The sequence below is a fragment of the Hemibagrus wyckioides genome, linkage group LG18 (assembly GCF_019097595.1).
Source record: "Hemibagrus wyckioides isolate EC202008001 linkage group LG18, SWU_Hwy_1.0, whole genome shotgun sequence".
In the NCBI taxonomy this organism is placed as follows: Eukaryota; Metazoa; Chordata; class Actinopteri; order Siluriformes; family Bagridae; genus Hemibagrus; species Hemibagrus wyckioides.
The window spans coordinates 12,081,200-12,101,358 of record NC_080727.1 but is presented as its reverse complement, the minus strand read 5'-3'; the positions used below and the strand labels follow the sequence as shown (position 1 = coordinate 12,101,358).

Below are 20,159 nucleotides of genomic sequence, written 5' to 3'. Positions count from 1 at the left end.
CCTGTGATGAAACTGCCCTCTGCTCCGAGACTGAATGAAAGGTGCAGCTCATAATGTCATGATAACACGTCTATGAACAAGAATAACCAAAAAAAAAATTGCTTATACATAAAGCCAGGAATTTAACACGAAACGGTGTAGAATGGAATCTATGAAATATGATGAGCCTCAAAAGCCTGAAGGCCTTTATTTATTTATTGTATTAGCAATGCTTTAGATTCTTGTTTTTGACTGACAAGTCCAAACATGATGTGCTGTTGTAGCTCATCTACGTCTAGTTTTGATGTGCATGCTGAGACGTGCTGTCCTGCTGCCATATGATTGGCTGATTAGATAACTACATGAACTTACAGGTAATACAGGTAATAAAGTGGGTGGTGAGGGTTATTATATCTGTTTTTAATACAAACGGTAAATCCATAATCAGGGCATGCTGTTAAGATTAAAGTTGCAGTAAATGAAGATGTGATATAAGCTGAAATGAAAACAGCAGTTTTATGGCTAGTTTTGAAATATTCATGGGGTTGATTCAGTCATGTAGACCTGGCAACACATGTGGAAAAGGTAAAGGACTTAACTAGCTAGGGTGTACATATAAATCAGGACCCTACACTTTTATTAACGACACAAAAGTTTCTGCATAACTTTTCTGCATAAACCGAACACAAAATACTCAGGACAAAGTCTATAGACTACAGGAAAAACACATGATTAAATGATGACAGAACATTTCAATTTCATTTCACATCCTCTCTCTTTTACTGAAGTGAATTTTATACGTCTTTGGTCTAACCACTGATTTAACTGGAGCATTCAGAAGTGTCCAAATATCACTGTAGCATGGATCAAAGCTGAACGGCTAAACCAAAGGAGTGTAAAGTCAGATTTGCGCATGTGCAAAATATTCAGCTCAGTCGCCATAGCAATCACTACAGCGGCCACCCCTTACAGACTGGAACAGTCCATCTTTACAGCTTACTCTCGGCTTTTATAAATCTCAGTGAATGAAGCCAAACTTTAATTGGAAACACCCTCTCTCTGGAGCAACAGCTCTCGTGTATACAGGTGACACCAGCCAAAGTGGTACAACGGAACTTATCCTGCAGTGACCTCTGACCCCGTGGTGACGCATGATGTCATGCAAGATGGAGTGAAAGCCTGGATTTCTCTGAGGATTCTTCTTTAATGAACATCTGGACAGCTATGGTGGCTAATCAACACACACAGACTTTCTCTTTCTCTCCATTTCTCTTTCTGCTCAGTTTCACAGACACACCCTACAGCCTAAATGAATGTGTGTTTGTGTGTGTGTCTATGTGTGCGTGCATGTGTGTGTGAGTGATTGCATATATACAAAAGTATGCATCCTTCATGTGCACGTAGTAAACGATACCTCATGTTTGCGTGTGATAGCCTTTTGATTGTAACCAAATGCAGTGCATTACAGGATGCTGACACGCAGAGCAGGGAGCTGTTTTTGTTCTGAACTCTGTCTCACCTTGGATACGGATCCTGAGGTCGCGGGTGCGCAGGCCGATGTTATTTCCCACCTCGCACCTGTACACACCGGAGTCGTTCCTCTGCAGTGGTCTCAGGAACGTCAGGGAATCATTCACCACCCTCACTCCATCTGGCATCTCCCCGTCCAGCCTGACACACACACACAAGTCACTTCCATGTAACAGTGTGCCGAATACAATTAAAAATTACTTAAATATGCTGCTGCTGAAAATTCTGCGCTGCTAAGGTCAATGTGTAGTAATAACAATCCAACAGCTTTAATGATCAGAACCTTTCGAGAGGTCGAGAACCTTTGTAATAAGCAGTTACTGAAAAAGCTATAAGCAGGATTAGACTTTAATCAGCTGCTGCATTATGCACATTTTTTTCTTACAAAAACGTTCAGAGATTCCATCTGGGTAGCTAAATATCACACTAAAGACTCCACACAGCACCTGCTGGAGGCGTACACACGCATCCTATAGTCTAGGAAATACGGTAGCTCAACTCCCGGATACTGGAATAATAAAAAGCAATTTTCTAAATGTTAAGTGCTCAGGAAGTGTAATGAGAAGGAAAAAGGGCGACTGGTGCTCTGTGTGTGTGTGTGTTGTGCTTCAGATGGAGCATCTGCGCTCACAGTGCTGTAACTGGAATCAGGCCTATGAACACCACGAAGCTGAACCCGATCCAGAAGGCTTGCACGAACAGCACAGCCCTGTCTGCATGTGTGTGTGTGTGTCTGTGTGTGTGCGCGTGGCTGCGTGTGCACACACCTGATCCATTGGAAGTGGTGGGCCGGTGGGTTAGCTTTGACTTGGCACTTCAGCTGGACGTTCTCCCTCCCCACATACCAGTCCCCATCATAGCCCAGCAGCAGGATGTCCGGAGCAACTGTGGACACACACACACACACACACACACACACACACACACACACACACACACACACACACACACACAAAAGGTTCATTCAGGGCAGGTACAGCAAGGCAGGATGACCACACCTTGTCAAACAGAGAATTTTTAAGCAACCCCTCAATATAACCTCTTACTCTGGGAGTCTAACTAATCAGACATCGATGACCTCAAGCAGACTAATTTTTTTTTTTCTTTTTTCCAGACTGTTCTGCCAGGATCATAGCCATATTTAAAGGTGGTTTTAAATTACAGATCAGATTTGACGTGTTTGTATGGTTACGTATCGATGCCGGTTACTGATTTCAGAAAACTGTAACACAAAACAAAAGCAGCGTGAAGGCAGGTGGGTGGATGAGACTGGCTGTGCCTCACATTCTGGCCATTTGAGCTAAACTTCAAGCAGTTTTTGTCACTGCTGCCTCAGCATACACACATCACCGCTGTTCACTCTGGATATGCAGGAACACACAACTGCATTATAAAAAATATATATGACAAGTTCTTCAGACACTAAAAAGCACTCCACATAGCCACTAAAAATAAATAGGTCTCGCTCTGATCTATGAACAAACCCTGAGTGCTGTGCCAAACCATGCCATGTTTCACTGTGTGATAGAGGGAGGGAGAGGGAGAGAGAGAGACAGAAAGATAGAGAGAGAGATAGGAGGAGAAAGAGAAATGAAAGTCTAAAACATGAAGAGAAGGGGGAAAGGTTAACACAAAGAGAATGCTTTTGATAAACTGTTTTGGGGAAAATGAAAGGGACAGAAAGAGAGAAAGGAAAAGAAAAAGTGATACAAAGGAGAGAGAGAGAGAGAAAGAAAGAGAAAGAAAGAAAGAGAGAGAGAGAGAGAGAGAGAGAGAGAGAGAGAGAGAGAGAGAGAGAGAGAGAGAGAGAGAGAGAGAAAGAAAGAAAGAAAGAAAGAAAGAAAGAAAGAAAGAAAGAAAGAAAGAAAGAAAGAAAGAAAGAAAGAAAGAAAGAAAGAAAGAAAGAAAGAAAGAAAGAAAAGAGTAGAGGGAGAAAAGGAAGGAAAGGGAGGCAGTAGTGAGAAACTGAAGGGTGGAAATATTAGAGATAGAAAGTTAGAAACAGGATGAAATGGATAGAGAGAGAGACTCTGCGTGACTGGAATTGAACGTGCACACACACACACACACACACACACACACACACACACACACACACACAGAGCGTGAGCAGAAAAGGGAACACGAGTCTAAGGTCACTGACTCATTTGATTCTGACGGCAGTGAGGTTTTTGGAGAAACTCGTGGTTTAAAGAAACTTTGTTATATAGTTTGCCAAAGACAAACTGATCCTACGTCCAAGAACATTAAAAACACATTGATTCGGTGTTTCGATACCACGTTGATATCAGGGTTGAGCACAGACCGACATCTGATCCTGATCTGAGACAGAAGTGTTTACGTGAAACCGAGGCGACTCTCGGAAGCGTCTGCTGCTGTAAAGGAGCTACGCTTCAGCACTCCCAGAGCTTTCTCCATCACTGTGTGTCTGCAGCATCTTCAACTGCTCGCTGCTTTCATATCCAGACCACTGCATGCTGGATTCTGATTAATCGGAAAGTGCTGACTTACTGATACTTTTCCACTTCCACAAAATAACAATAACGGCATGTACCCAAGTGTTTTATTCCTATTAAACCGCAGCCATTTGCTAATGATAACAATTTTTTATATTAGAGAATGACGTGATACTTTCTCCTCTGATTACGCTTACTCAGTATTGTGAAACATTCAAGAAACATGTTCCCTCCTGTTCCTACTTACATTATATTCTCTATAAACAGTCGCTAACCCTCACCAGACTCTTTTTATTCTGTTTTGTTACCAAGAAACTGCAGAAGCGTAAACTCATCTGTCCTGTAAACTCACTTCCTTTTGCTGCAACTTAAAGCTCTACCTCTGACTTTTATAAAGCAGTGATAATGAAAACTCCTTTTATATTATAAATATTAAATAAATAACTCCTTACCAAAATTGTTACATGATGATGGAATGCTTTTCTTTCTTAAATAACTAACATTTTTCAATCCATTTATTATTAGTCTTGGGTTCTGTGGAGCATCCACCATACAGGACCTGTGAAAGAGCCGTTACTCTAAAACTCTCAATCGGGATTCAACAGCATTGTGGGATAAGAGGACACACACAGACACGCTACATGCACACACACACACACACATATTATATTTATATGTATATATATATATATATATATATATATATATATATATATTTATATATATATATATATATATATATATATACACACACACACACACACATACATACACACACACACACACACACACACACAGAGACAGTAAAAAGGACACACACACTATTTCTTGCACACTGCACACACACATATACACACCTAGAGACAGTACAAAGGACACACTCACACTGCACATTGATGATGTAAGGCATCCTGAATTCACTGGGCAGGGCTGGGTGTTTCACCACACAGGTGAGGGTGTCACCCTGGGCGTGGCGCGTGGGCTCCCAGGTGTAGTGCACCTGTGTGGTTGTGGTGCCATTGCTGTCATCCTGGATGTGCACCTCCGATGTGCCGTACAGATCTGACTCCCAGAAGACAGTGGCTGGGGGACGAGCACGCTCGGCAATGCAAGTAGCCACAGTGGTCAGATTTCCTCCATCTAACAGAGCTGTGGAACCGGCGGATATGTACACCTTTGGCTCCACTGAGAGAGAGGGAGAGTGAGACAGACAGAGAGAAGAGAGACAGTGAGAGAGAGAGAGAGAGAAAATTTAAGCACTGTGTAGCAAGTCATAATCACACACCTAATCAACGATTACATTTTTCCTGACATGCGGATGGACATATTAAGAAACCTTCATATGCTAAAATGCTAAGCTTGCTTAGTTAGCTCCATAGCCTTTTATTTGCTCATCTAAAATTGGCAGAAAATGGCTGGTACTCGACTGAAACAGGAGTGATTTTCTTGCAGTGACGATGACCACGGCTGCTAACAAGAGCTATTTCTGATCTGAGTCACTGAGGGGTTTTCCTGAGGAGCTGAAGGTCTCTGTTAACATGCTGTATGGACAGGGAAGTGCGTTTCACACGAGTGCTGGAGTGGAGATGCAAAGTTGCACCAGTTAAACACCAGTTTTGTTTTAAATAGTACATCATAATTAATTAAAGTGTCAAATTTTCAATTCAATTCAATTTATTTATGCAGTGCCTTTTACAATGGACATTTTCTCAAAACAGCTTTACAAAAGTAGAGAAAAAAATATTAAATTAAATTATTAAACTGTTTTATCCCTAATGAGCAAGCCTGAGGCGACGGTGGCCAGGAAAAACTCCCTGTGATGATATGAGGGAGAAACCTTGAGAGGAACCAGACTCAGTAGAGAACCCATCCTCATTTGGGTGACACTGGACAGTAAATAATGTAACTAACTAAATAATGTCCATTTTACAAGAGCAATCAAGGGCTTATGAGGAACTATTACTAGAACTTTGTGACTTAACTGAACCCTAATCTTGCTAGATAATAGTAGCTTACAGAGAATAGTGCATCTGTAACTGAACATCATATACTTCTGTAACTGTTCTAGCACATTTCCTACCAGGAAAACACGGTACATTCCCCAAGTCACGGGAAAATAACAAAAGTTGAAACTTTCTCCCGAGAATTTCATAGAATTGTAACCAAGTGTCCTCACATTAGCTCTCTAAGGTCTCCGTTATCAGTACGGTTACAGTCCTGAGACTCCCGTGCCAACAGAGCCATGCTTTAAACAAGCAGCCATGTTGAATTTAATTCCCCTTTCTGCCAATGCACAAAGACTACTAAAGAGAAGCATGGAGGTGGAAACAGAAATAGCCCAGACCATGGGTGTGTCCCAAACACAAATCGATGCCACTATACATCCTTCATCCTATGCTTAAGCTCGAGAAATCAATTAAAACGAGCCATTTTCTCATCCGAGGAATCGAGGAGAGAGGAGACAGAAGGGTTCTAGATAAACAGGTACATCCTGCACAGATGGTTTTATATATATTTTTTAAATTATTTTACTATAGGATATAAGTTCCATCACTTCCCAAAATAACTTGCATCACTTTAAAGGAATGCTTCAGTGACCATGAACTCATTAAGCACTGTAGAGGTTTGTTCTCAATTCCTTCTGTTCTTATTTACTTTCCTTGCAATGTTACTCAAAGGAAGGAGCTACAAATAAAGAGATGGTAGCCCAAGTTACAGGTAATCTACACAGAGTTTGATAAACTTCCTACTGAGTACAACATAATCCTGGAAAAGTTCTGTTTTTGTCTCTTCATTAATTTATTCACCTGGTCAGTGTCATTGTGGCTCTGAAGCCTATCCTGGGAACAGCAGGTGAGGTGGGAATACACTCTGGATGCAGTAGCAGGGCATCATGTATATATACTGTACATTCATTCACCTTTACAGCTAGGGGTGATTTAGGCTCACTGATCCATCTACAGGCATGTTTTAAGAGGCGGGAGGAAACCAGTGAACTGGATGGAAACCCAAACAAACAGTAAGCTGAGCTCATTTTTGATGGAGGAGCCCTGGAGCTGTGAGGAAACAATGCTACACACTGCCCCACCTGGGGTTCTTTACAAATGAAACCAAATAACTAGTTAAACATGCAGCAGACCTTAAAACCCCTCCACTAAAATCCCACACACACACTTTTATAGGTTCAGTTGTGAGATGGTGAGAAAGACACATGACCTCAACCAGGATTTCATCATTAACTGTAGGTATGATGTGTATCCATCATTATCTTTTTGCTATTTCAGCTTGGACTGAGGGGTGTGGGAGTGACTGATGGGACACACACACACACACAAACACCCCTTCCTTGCCTCATTGAGTCAGCTTTGTTTGCTTTTCCACCCCTCCCTCATCCCAATCCCCTCAGCTCATTCTCTCTTGTTCCTGCCTGACCTTCAGCATGAGCAGCAGCTGAGCGCTCAGAGTTACCACTGAATATATATGTATGAGTGTGTGTGTGTGTGTGTGTGAAATGTCATACATGCTTGTGACTGTACGCAGGCCTCGTGTACATGTCAGAGTCCACACGATACTCAAGGAGACTCCCTTGACCTCGGCTTATAGAGAAGCCCCTAAAAATACTTGGGCATCTTGGCTCTGTATCTACTACACACACAGACATACACATACACACAGACACATTACATTCCTTCTGCTCTAATTATAGCTCCTGCGCATGCCCCCCTCCCCACCTTTCTGCTCCATACACTGACACTATTACATGGTTTTTCTTCCCCCCACCTTTATTACATCAATTTCTTTATACCTCCATCACAGAGGACCTCAGCTTATAAGACTTTTCTCTTTTTTTCCCCATTTCCCATTTTTATGCACGCACACACACACACTTCAGTGGTCACCTACATACCTACATTTCCATAACCTTATAATGCCTACTTAACTCAATGTGCACACAATCTCTCTCCCACACACAAACCTCTCATGAGTTTTGCAGCAAAGCAGATGGGTTGCAGGAGACAGGATGACATCATACTGTTTTGAGGAATCACTCGCTCAAACCCCACCCCTCTCTCTCTTACACACACACACACACACCCCTCACCTGTTCATTCTCCCTTTATCCCACTCACATACAAACACCCTCCATTTGCTACCATCCCATTTGAATAGTGATACATGTGCAACAATTTGTCACGCCACTTTACCCATAATAGTTGTGAATCACACTCCGTCAGTCACTTGAACACTCTCGATAGCCTGAATTTTTAAATTCAGGCTACTGAGACAGAGTCTCCCTCAGGCTAAATCAGGTAAGTCCAGACGGACACACACACACACACTGTCTGCATTATCATCGCTTTCACATGGCGCTGCCCTGGGAGTCAAACTGCCAGCTGGAGAGAAACATTTGTGGGTTTGATTTATGATCACCTTCAGCTCCACCTACTATACTGGTCACAGTTGTTTAAGGTATATTACTGACCGCACCGGTTGTTGTGACTGGACCATCGTTTAGCATGGTCTAAATGAAAGCTATATTCAGATGGTAAGACAGAGTAACAGGTGATCACTGTCAAGTCATTTGAGAGTTTCTCAATTCTGTGCAAATTAAATATGACATCACAAAGCAATAAAGAGACATGACAAAGCAATAAAGACACATGAATCCTTATACAGGAGGATATGACCCAATGTCACCTCAATTCCCACTCAACTTCACTTCCTAATTTACTTTCATCAAGCAAAACAATAAGGGAAACTTTTTTTTTTTTTTAAATCTTATCCTGTCATATATGGCTAGAGGTGTAACAGTATGGTGTATACAAGGCTCTTGACTCAGCAGGTCTGCATCTACAATATATTCTACATCCAGCTGATTCAGTCCATGTTAAATAAATCGATGTAGAGATTGGGAGGTTCGAGGAGAATGCAGGATTCAAAAACATGTTTGAGTATTTTACAGCAACCTGGGGTAGTTTCTAAGCAAAGTTGTAGCTTGAAAAGTCAGGTAAGTTACAAAGACAAGAAGAATGATGCATCTCCATCTCAAGTGTATGAACCTTTTGGGCTAATTATGGTCTAATGCATGGCTGAATATACATTCAGTACACATTGTGTCTTTATAATGTTAAATGGTTTTATAAGTTGAATATGGAAACCTAGGGCACATATTCATGCTTATTTTTCTGCTGTTTGAATAATGTATTGCGACACCACCATATGACATTGTGATAAATTAGTATTCTGTGCATTACACCTCTCTGTATGACTGCTCATTAAGATGTGTATAGAGACACAGATATAAAGCTTAGAAGCAAGCAGTAGAGGTCGTTGTTACCTCTGGTGAATGTACATAGTCGATATAACACTTAAATCAAACAACAATATTCACACTGATCAGTGCATTGTTTACGTCTTGTTTAATTAGATAGCCCTAAAAGCTAAACTGTACATAAATAACTGTACATAAAAACGCCAAGATAAAAAAAGAGTCATACCACTAAAAAAAAAAAAAAAAAAAAAAAAAAAAAAAAAAGATGCCACACCCATATGTATAAAAAAAAATAGGCCACATCCATAATATTAAGAGAGATCACATCTACATATACAAAAAAAAAAGGCGTAGATATACAAAAAAGAGAGGCCACACCCACAAAGGACAAACTAAAAGACCAGAAGCATCACAAGAGACCCATCACATGTAGGGTTAACTGACTGGTTAGATATGAGCTGTAACATCATCCAAAGCAATAGTTACAGAGCAATAGTTACAGAGGAACCTCGGCATATGAATGCCCTCCCTTACGAATTTTCGCCTTAAGAAATGAAATTTTGCAAGAAATTTGCATCTGCATATGAAGCATTTTCGGCATACGAACAAGCCAAAACAAACATCAGCCAAGTTGCACGTACATCCTGGAGTCTTTCAAAACTTGTTTGGATCAATGGAAAGCCAAGCAAAGCGAGTTTACAAATTTTACAGAACTTTTTTCAGTCAGCAAAAGAGTTTCAAAAAAGTCAACCCACGATACCAACATTGCCTTCTGCATACTCAAAAACTAGGTGATTTTCCGGGTGTTTTTTTGTTGACAGATTGGTGGCGTGGCTGGTCTGTTCTATTTTTAACCCAAGCTTGGTGGCACGACTTCCTGTGAGGACCCTTGACATGGAATGCTTGGCTTGGGTCAGTTCTTTGTAAGCAGCCATACAGTTTACATACACTTTGTATTGGACATATTGGTAATATTTTTGGGTGGCTGGAACAGATTATCCGCATTTACATTATTTCTCATGGGAACATTCATCTCACAATATAAGAACTCGCCTCCAGAACCAATTAAGTTTGTATGCCGAGGTTCCCCTGTACACCAGAACATAAATCATCACTGTGTACGTCATTTCTGACTAAGTACATAGACTATGCACATCTTATTCTAGATTCTATCGATGATCTTTAGTGTTCGTCACGTTAGTGCTGCTTTAGCAGAGTGCTCTGATGTTTCTTGAGCACAAGCCTTCACTTCTTAATCCTTTGGTCAGGCCTGGAATATATCCGACTGTAAGACTGTAAGTCCATCCTTGAGCACAGTAAGAAGCTTTATATGGAGCTTTTATTAGGCTGATGACTTCCACTAGGATAGTGTTAATTCCTGCAAGAAATACACCTTCCTATAATAGTTGCATACCCTAGAAACTCGAACAAAATGGCAAATCATAATTAGGCCAATGCAAATATATATATGGTGTAAGTGTCACAGCAAAAAGTCTTAAAAATTGTCATCAAATGTTTAAAAAAAAAAAAGCCTGCTTTTAAAACCTCCAAACTCTCACAAGCCTAGTGTGAATTCCTTGAATCCTGAATGTCAAAATTTGATATTGGATAGCGACGTGTTTGACATAAACCTCATCATTTCAGTTTGTAAACAGATACCAGCTGTCAAATTGGCTATGATGCTCCTACACCACAGTGAGAATGAGAGCTTTAAATTATGTCTTTTCATTTCTGAGAGTAACTACACTTTAATGTTACAACATTACATGCATGCAAAAGAAGAACCATGTACAGTAAAAAAGTCCAACCTTTCCCAGGACACCAGCCATGTATATTAAGGGATGAGTTGCATTTATTACTAAAACTCACCGAGGACACTGAGGGTGGTGGAGGCTTGAGTGTTGCCTAAAGGAAAAGTTGCCACCTTGCACGTGTATTCGCCGATGTCTGCAAAGCCCACATCCTCCAGGACGATGGTGGCGTCATGGTTGGAGGGCATGCGGTAGGACAGGCGGCGTACGTACTCGGGCTGGATGGAGATGCCGAACATGGGGTTGTAGACGGCCACAGTGACCCAGCCGGACGGCATGCGCCTCTCCCATGAGCTCTGCGTCAGACTCAGGTTGGAGTCTACTTGAATCCTGCAGCTCAGAGTCACATTCTTCCCCAGCACACCGCTCACCTTGGGGGGCACCACCACCTGGCTACCACACACACCTGAGGAAGAGACATATGAACCAAACATAAGATAGCATTCACCTATCATTTGTCTATTCTCTAACACTCCACAGTTTATGGGTTTTGCAAAATTGTACATTTCTAAAATTGTTCTCCAGTTGGAAAAACAATCAGCCATGTTTCTCAAAAATTCATGAATCTTCCAAGTCAAAGAGTCTCAACTGACAACACAGTGCATCAATTACTGCAACCTCAAATTACTAATTATTCTATGTTTATTTGCTTGTAAGCAGAATTGCCAGTGTATTATATATATTTACACACTATGGTTTATTATTTACTGGATCAGAGACAAAAAAATCAGTGAAGCAGAGTCTTTTATTCTCTTCCATACACCAGCTAGCCGTTGCAATTTGTCAGATGGCAAAAAGCAGAAAATAAAACCACAGGGGTCCATTTTAAGAGCTTGAGAACCTAAAATTAATGTCCACCTAAAACTTGCTGAAAAACACTTACACAAGGCTTTTGGAAAAAATAAATATAAAAAAAAAAGCAGCATGAAGTTATGAGGTGTGAAGCTTTTCTAGTAAAGTAACTACAGGGGGAAAAAAAAGTCAAGGAATGCAAAGAGGACGAAAATAAACGTCAAGGGAGTGGACTCCATTCTCACACTCATTTCTCTAGATGAAATCACTGCTCATGATGTTACTAACTGCTGTTATAAACCAGATCTGCTCAAAAGGTAAGACCAGCAGGTGCTGGGACACCACAGGGTTAAATTCACATGTTCACTGGAGTAATTCCCTCATCTGAAGATCCTCCTCGGTGTTGTTTTCTTTTTCTCTTCAGAAGACATCACAGACCAAATTACTTTTCTTTTTCCATCTGGGTAGACACAACAATGATTATGCACGCGGATTCCTCCCCTTGCACTGGAAAAAAAGGTTAAGCTCTGTTCCTCGCTGTGCTCATGTGCCTAGCACACACAGACTTTGTGAATGGTAACTATTTAACAACTTACTTGGCATGGGTCTTACACATCCATCTCCACACTGCCTACACCATTACCACATTAGCAAGAGAAAGAAAATATAATGAATCAGAGGAATGTGATCTTGAAGGAGCTTTTTCCATTGCCAGCTACAGCTATACATAAAGCCACTTTATATACACAGGTTCAGGTTTCTGGTATAAATATACCAGCTGTTGTATTGCTGTAAATTTTGTAACGCGACATCAGATTGCGCCAGATAAATAAACCTGATCAGATAATGGAGGTGATGCCAGAACTACCTACAACTACCTAATGCGTGTTATTACGGCAGAGAAAATGACAGGAAGCTGGTTACGAGTCTCAAAGCTGTAGCTGCACTCTCTAACATTTAGTCACTAGGTATTTTTTGGCTTAAGAGCATTAACAGTGTCAGAAATCTTTGCAAAACTGAAGTCAGGTAAAAACAAATCACAGCTAATAACCTATTTTTTCTTGTATAATGAAGCAGCCACGATAAAACAACCCACTGTGTCATTTTCTTTATATAATTCTGTGTTTGTGTTCTGAGAGCAAAGACGTTCGTGACTTTATCTGTTTGGCTGCAGGGACAAGGGAAGCTAAGATACACCAGAGAAAGATGCCTTCTTGTTCTGCAAGGCCAATCACACAGCAGCTTATTAAGGTGTTTGCAGAGGACAAATATTATATATTAGATTAGATTAGATTAGATTAGATTAGATTAGATTAGATTAGATTATACACACTACCAAAAGTTTATTTGTTTTCTACATTCTAGAACAATACTGGAGATTTCAAAAATATGAAATAACGCACATGGACTTTGGTAATCCATATGTAATGACAACAAAAAACAGTCAGTTGTTATTTAAGACACGAAGGTCAGATGTTCTGGAATAGTTCTTGCAAGAACAGTATTGTCAAGTGCATTTGCAAAACCCATGAAGCACCATGATGAAACTGGCTCACATGAAGACCATCCCAGTAAAGCAAGACCAAAACTTACCTCTGCTGCAGAGCAGAAGTTCATTTAGAGTTACCAGCCTCAGAAATCACCAATTAACAGCACCTCAGATTAGAGCCGTTATGAAGGCTTTACAGAGCATCAGTAGCAGACATATCTCAATATCAACTGTTCAAATGAGATTATTGTGTATTTCGGCCGCCTTCAGCATTGAAAGAAATAAACATCAGGAAAGACCATGGAATTAGAAGATGTGTCCAAACTTTTGACTGGTAGTGTGTGTGTGTATATATATATATATATATATATATATATATATATATATATATATATATATATATATATATATATATATATATATATATATATATATATACATATATATATACATATATATATATACATATATATATACATATATATATACATATACATATATATATACATATACATATATATATACATATATACACACACACACATTATGTATATATTATATATATATATATATATATATATATATATATATATATATATATATATATATATATATATATATATATATATATATATATATATATACACACATACATACACACATACAAGTTGAAGTAGTAGTTAGACTAAATGTAAAATTTGCCTAGAGAAAAGCCAGATTTTGCTTCCAGAAGGTAGTTTCACTGGATAGCTTTACTCTACAAAGGTGAAAGCATCTTCCACTCAAATAAATAAATAGATAAATTATATTAAATAAAAGAAGGTGCATTTGAGAAGTAAATAAATATAAAAGCATATAAAAAAAAGTCCATAAATTCACCATATGCCCACCAAAATCATAAAATGGTCTAGTTTTTGCTTCTCAAAAATAACAGCAAGGTTTTTATCTTGCATCCTCTCCTACTCAAGTGCATGGACTTTTCAACCAGCCGTTTTTATTTACTCACAGTTAAACCGGAACTGTAATTTTCCTGTTCGTTGGTGTTTGTGTTTTCCACAGTAGCTGTGTTAATTAACTAGAAGTAATTTCTAATTGTTTGTGATTAGAAGAACATAAAATTTAAATGCTCCATTCTCACAGCCTCTCACTATTAAACCTCTTTCCACACTTTATGTGATTGGTGCTGTACTTGCTGGTAGATAATTTATTTATTTTTTTTTTCTTACAGTGCAACAAGGGGTGTGCTGTTTCAGAGCAGTAACGACAGAAAATAATTAACATGGGAATACGACCACAGAGTTCTCCCTGTTCTCTCCATCCCTCATTTCCTCCCCCTTTTAACCACTCGCTTCCTTTCCATCTGCTACCTTCCACCACACTGTCGCCCTCCGATAGTTTTTCCTCTTTCCATTCGCTGAACAAAAGTTTAATTATGTCTGCGTAAAAGAGAGTGACAAGAGAGATGAAGCAAGAATGTGTGTGGGGGGGTGACTAGAGAGAGACAGAAAGGCAAAACGGGCCCATGAGACATGGGCCACATAAAGGACAACCTGTGTGTTATTACACTCCGACTAGTCCAACCTTCCTTCCACACGCAAACACACACACAACCTCGCACACGCCTCCCCTCACGCACAGGCATTCCCTTCATGTGGTGAGGTGGAGAGAATGATGGAATTCAGAGCCGTGTCTGCAATACATTCCCACATCTTTTATGTATCAGTCACTTGTAGGATGTTCCAGTCAAACAAACACACACTCAGTGACCCTGTTGAGGAACTGTGTAATCCAGACTATTGTTTCAGGACTTAATACTAAAAACACATTGCCTTCACACCTACTGGATCGATCATGCAAGCTCACTCCTGGACAAATGATAGACCTCATGGACACGGTTCTGGGTCTGAGAACTCTCTTGGTTCCGTTTTCGAGTTCCCACCACACTGAGGGACAGATCTGGAACTACATCACATTTCAGGAAACATTTCCCAGGTTCCTGAAAGTGCCTCAAGTGGAAATGTTTTGTAGTTCCAGGAACCTCTTAAAGAGCACTTTCAGGAAGCCGGGAACTTTTTCAGAAACACATTTCCACTAGTCAGCTTTGTGTAGTCTTAAAGGGTGTGTGATTACCGTGTTTTCTTTTAGTAAAGTTACTTTAATATTTTTCTACAGCTCAGAGTTTTTGAGCTGTGAAGCAGTACTGAATTTGATGGATGTTTTGCAGCCGATGCCAAGAGTAATTCAGAGTAATTTGTTCAATCATTTACCAACACATCTGAAGGAAATGCTGTTATTTTAGATGATTGTTTCTTCAGTCACTGTACCTTTCCATTGTCATATAAAAGACATGCTAGTGAGCTCAACTGCTAGCTTCAGTGTTCTGAACTTACCCCACTGTATATGTTAAAGCATTTCATGACTTCAAGTCAAACGGCCCGGTTCCTACAGCCATCTTGTAGTGAATACACACCTATTGTTGCAATGACCTTTATTACTACAGTCCACGAAGCTACACTGAACACCATACAGGGGTGTTTTGTTCCTCACCAAGGGAACTGGCTTTGATCTCTGTTGAAATCGCCGCCCTCTAGAGGACCCATCCTCATCTGTGTGTGTTTTCTTTACATGAGAGTATTTGCGTTCGACGGGATAGCCGATAGCTGACCTCACTCTCAGAATTGAAACCAGGCCTTCGTGGAACTGCTGCGTTGTGGTCCACTCAGCACTGCACTTCAAAAGTATCTGGATTCAATCTGTACTTTCCCTGTCTGCTCTGGGATTATCCGAGTCATGTTCCCGATCAGCAGGGAGAGAAAAAGGCGAGGAGGATGATGAGGACAAAATTGAGGAGTCAAATTTATTGCTGCTGCGTGAAAATCAGGAGGAAATGAAGCACAAAAGCATGGCTGGAATGAACATGGACAAATAAACACGCACACAAACACGTGTGCATACGCGCACACACACACACACACACACACACACACACACACACACACCCTCTCAAACAATGCTAATTGCAACAAGCTGCCGGTCAGAAGACGTAAGGGTAAATCGGACTTTGCTTCGTTGCCTGGCAACGGTCTCCAAACAGTGAATTTCTCAAACTCAACACTCCCAAAATGAGCAGAGGGAAAGAGTGAGACGGCAGAATGTGAGAAGAAGGCAGAGGCATTAGGAAAGGAATGAAGGGGACAACCTCACTGGGAGTTCAAGCTCTGCATAGCACAAGGATTACTCCACAGAAATGATGCAGAAGAGAAAATGGCAAAACATGGGCACAAATGGACAGCCAAACCAGGCCTGCCCCTCTCCTGTGCTAAACTAGCTATAGACAGATTTAAATAAATAAAAAAAAGACACAATGTAAAATCATGACACATTAAAACAGGATATCTAAATAATAGTTACATTTATACACTGATCAGCTAAACATTAAAACCAGTGAAAAACCACAGGTGAGGTGAATGTTGATTCTCATTACAGTGGCATCTGTGAAGGGGTGGGATATGTTAGGCATCAAGTGAACAGGCAGTTCTCATGTGTGGAGCTGCAGAACAGTCAGAGTGACCATGCTGACCCCTGTCCATCATTGAAAGCTGTTATAATGGACAGATAAGCATCAGAACTGGACCACAAAACAATGGAAGAAGGAAGGAATGGAAGCCTGGTCTGATCAATCATGTGTCTCTCATCATGTGGCCATCTGGGTGCTTGTACATCACTTACCTGGGGAAGGCATGCCATGTGTATGTCTGAACAATGTTCTGCTGGGAGACCTTGGGTGCTGGCATTCACGTGGATGTTATTTTGACACATACCACCAACCTAAACATCATCGCAGACCTTGTACATGCTGTCATTGCAACACAGGATAATACACACTGCCACACTGCAAAAATTGTTCAGGAACGGTTTGAGGAACATGGAAGGGTTCAAGGTGTTGACTTGGCCTCCAAATTCCCCAGATCTCAATCCAATCAAGCATCTGTGGGATGTGCTGGACAAACTATTTCAATCCATGAAGGCCTCACCTCACAAGGACTTGTGGATCTGTTGCTAATGTCTTGGTGCCAGAAACCACAGCTCACCTTCAGGGGTCTTGTAGAGTCCAGGCCACGACAAGTCAAAGCTGTTTTGATGGCATCCACACAATATTAGGCAGTTGGATTTCATATAAAACAAGGTCATCTTATAGCTGGACGTTTTATTCAAACCAATAATTGGGATTGCAATACAAGTTTTAATTTCAGATTGGCCATGTATTAAAAACTTTTTTTGCTTGATTTGTTTAAGCATTTTATTATTTTTATAAGAGTTTTTTTTAAAAATGTGTAGTAGTTGGTGCGTCCAGAAACGATAAACCTAACTGCATTTAGTTTACTTCTAAAATAGCGCAAGGCCTATTAAATAAAACCTTACAGTGTGGTTAGCTCCACCTTTTCTATTTCTATTGCATGCTGAGCTTAACAACTGGCAATCATTTCTGCCTCTGGGTTTGGTCTGACTGACTGCTGGTGTCAGAAAGAAAGACAGTTTCAAAAACAAACAGACTGTGGCCAATAAAGTAAGGGAAAAAACGCAATAATGTACAATTTCTCATGCTGTACACTAAGAGTATTCCCAGCTTCAACTGGACTGTATGTTTGGGAGATAAGTCCAGGTCTTGTCCTCAACCCACCCTGGTTACAACAACATTCTGCTCCACGACTCTCTGCTTACAGCCCCTCGCTGGGCCCCTGGCTCCCCACCCTCACCAAGCATGTGTTTGATCCCACTGCATATCAGCTCATATCCTCACCTCGTCATGAGAGATTTTCTAAGAAAAAAAAAAGGCTCACAGAACTGTAGACGTTAATGCTAAAGACATAGAGAGGAAAATCTCTGTTCAAACTGGCTTCTGCAGAAAGCAGCACATCACCGGCGAAGAGCGAAAGGACTTCAGCAAAGCTGTCTTGCAATTGTTAACCTACCCTATTAATAACCAAACCCCCAGAGAAATTAGACTTCCTATGCCTGTAAATGTGGCTAAAAATATTCTTACTGATGATTTTCTGCATTCACTACATGAGCTCTAATCTTTGATCCATCTCAGAACATGTGTTTCACCAATTATGCTTCAGCACCCTGAGAAAAAGACCTGGCTGGAGACAGATCATGAAAACAGCTTTAATACAAACTGATATAGCAGAATGACATTTCCATGAACCAACAGTTTCGCAGCTTAAACTTCATCAGCCAATGATGATCGTGGCTGTATCATGGTTTTAAAACATCACCAGCAAATAAATCTTCCACTAGCAAACATGCTGTTAAATAACTAATGTTAGCTAACCAATTTTAGCAAGATGGACTGTTAAATGGTTAATATTTTCTGGCACAGCTAATATTGTTAAACTTAAAGAAATAAATAAAGGCTAGTAATGTTATATAAATCAAATATGCTACTGGCTTATCAAATTCAAGCTGTATTATATACTAGGTTCTACATTTTGCTATAGGAAAATGTTGCTACAGGAAACAGTAACTCTACATTAATCACACTATGATTATTTCCCCTTAACAGCTGGTGATTTTTCCCCCTCACATACAACAATGTAACGGACATATACTTTTTCCTCTAATATTTGTGTATTTCAAGGGTCTAAAATTGGTAATTACTTTCTAAAGGTATCCAGGAAAAAAAAAAAAAAAATCTATAGTCCTATATACCTTGCTGAAGACAAAGTATAAGACATATGACACACACACACACACACACACACACAATAACAGGTCAAACACATACATAAATAAATCAATAACACAAGGCAGGTAAGGACGGTGTAAGGAGCCAATGATGCTGACAGCAAGGACACCAAGTCCCCAGCGGAGTCCATCTATTCCCCCATTCTGCTTTAGTCAGCTGTCCTTTAATACACACTCCCCACCTGCAGGGTGTGACAGGCATGTGGGAGTGTGACCACGTGCAGAAGGGCATTGGGGTTATACACACGTTCGGTTTACTGTGCATAGCTGGTCACCTCCAACAGAGCTGCACAATATAGCTGTTCATCGTATCACAAATGAGAACTCTTAACGAGCCACAATAAGCAGCTTCACTAGTTTGTTGTGATGCATTGGCTAAGCTAGGGGTCTCTATAAATATATCAACACTGTGATAAACTTAAACTGTCTTATGTTACTATTCTCAAATTACAGCAGTTGTCGTACTGACCAGCTAAATTGTTGCTCATAGTAACAAGTAGTGGATAATTTTCCGTTACAGTTTCTATAGGAACTTCTTATTCACAGGGATTTGTGTAACAGATGTGCTGCATGTGATATCATAGATATGATGTGGTTTTCTTTAGGGAGCTGTTTATTTAACATTCAAGGAAAGAGCCTCCAGTATCAGTACTTTTTAAAGATCACTGTAACGGTTTTCTGATGCAGGAGAGTCTTCAGAACAGAGGAGCTTATGTTTTGTAGTAAAGGTGAGAAACATGACAATCTGACGTCATAAACGAGGGGATCATGATTTTCGTGAGAATAATAATCAGGAGTCAGGAAGACTTCATCTTCTGCCCAGATTTAGTTTCTGTGCTGATGAGGTTAAATTCTCCTCTAACATTTCTTGATACATTACTCCATTTATGTTCCTACAATGATGTGTAAAGTCCCAAGACATTTATCAGGATGCTCCTGACTCTGTACTTCACTGTGGTTGTGGTGCTCTTGGGATCACACACACATCCCTTCTTTCTCCAAACACTAGCTGAACATAGTTCTATTTTGTTTTTTTTATTTCACCAGAGTATATTGTTCCAAAAAATGCTCAGAATAGTCTA

General features: G+C 40.2%; 1 protein-coding gene across 4 annotated transcripts in view; it reads right to left on the bottom strand.

Moving 5' to 3' along the window:
- Positions 1-20,159, bottom strand: part of nectin3b (nectin cell adhesion molecule 3b) — an 85,917-nt gene that overhangs the window by 35,480 nt on the left and 30,278 nt on the right. For 3 of the 4 annotated variants that reach the window (XM_058415140.1, XM_058415142.1, XM_058415139.1), the window contains 4 exons: positions 11,107-11,454; positions 4,851-5,150; positions 2,277-2,394; positions 1,499-1,650 (listed from right to left, as the gene is read on the bottom strand). In XM_058415140.1, coding sequence (XP_058271123.1) covers positions 1,499-1,650; positions 2,277-2,394; positions 4,851-5,150; positions 11,107-11,326 — 790 coding nt within the window. In that variant the 5' untranslated portion in view covers positions 11,327-11,454. The remainder of the gene's footprint in view (positions 1-1,498; positions 1,651-2,276; positions 2,395-4,850; positions 5,151-11,106; positions 11,455-20,159) is intronic. The other variant, XM_058415141.1, reaches the window with a different exon arrangement.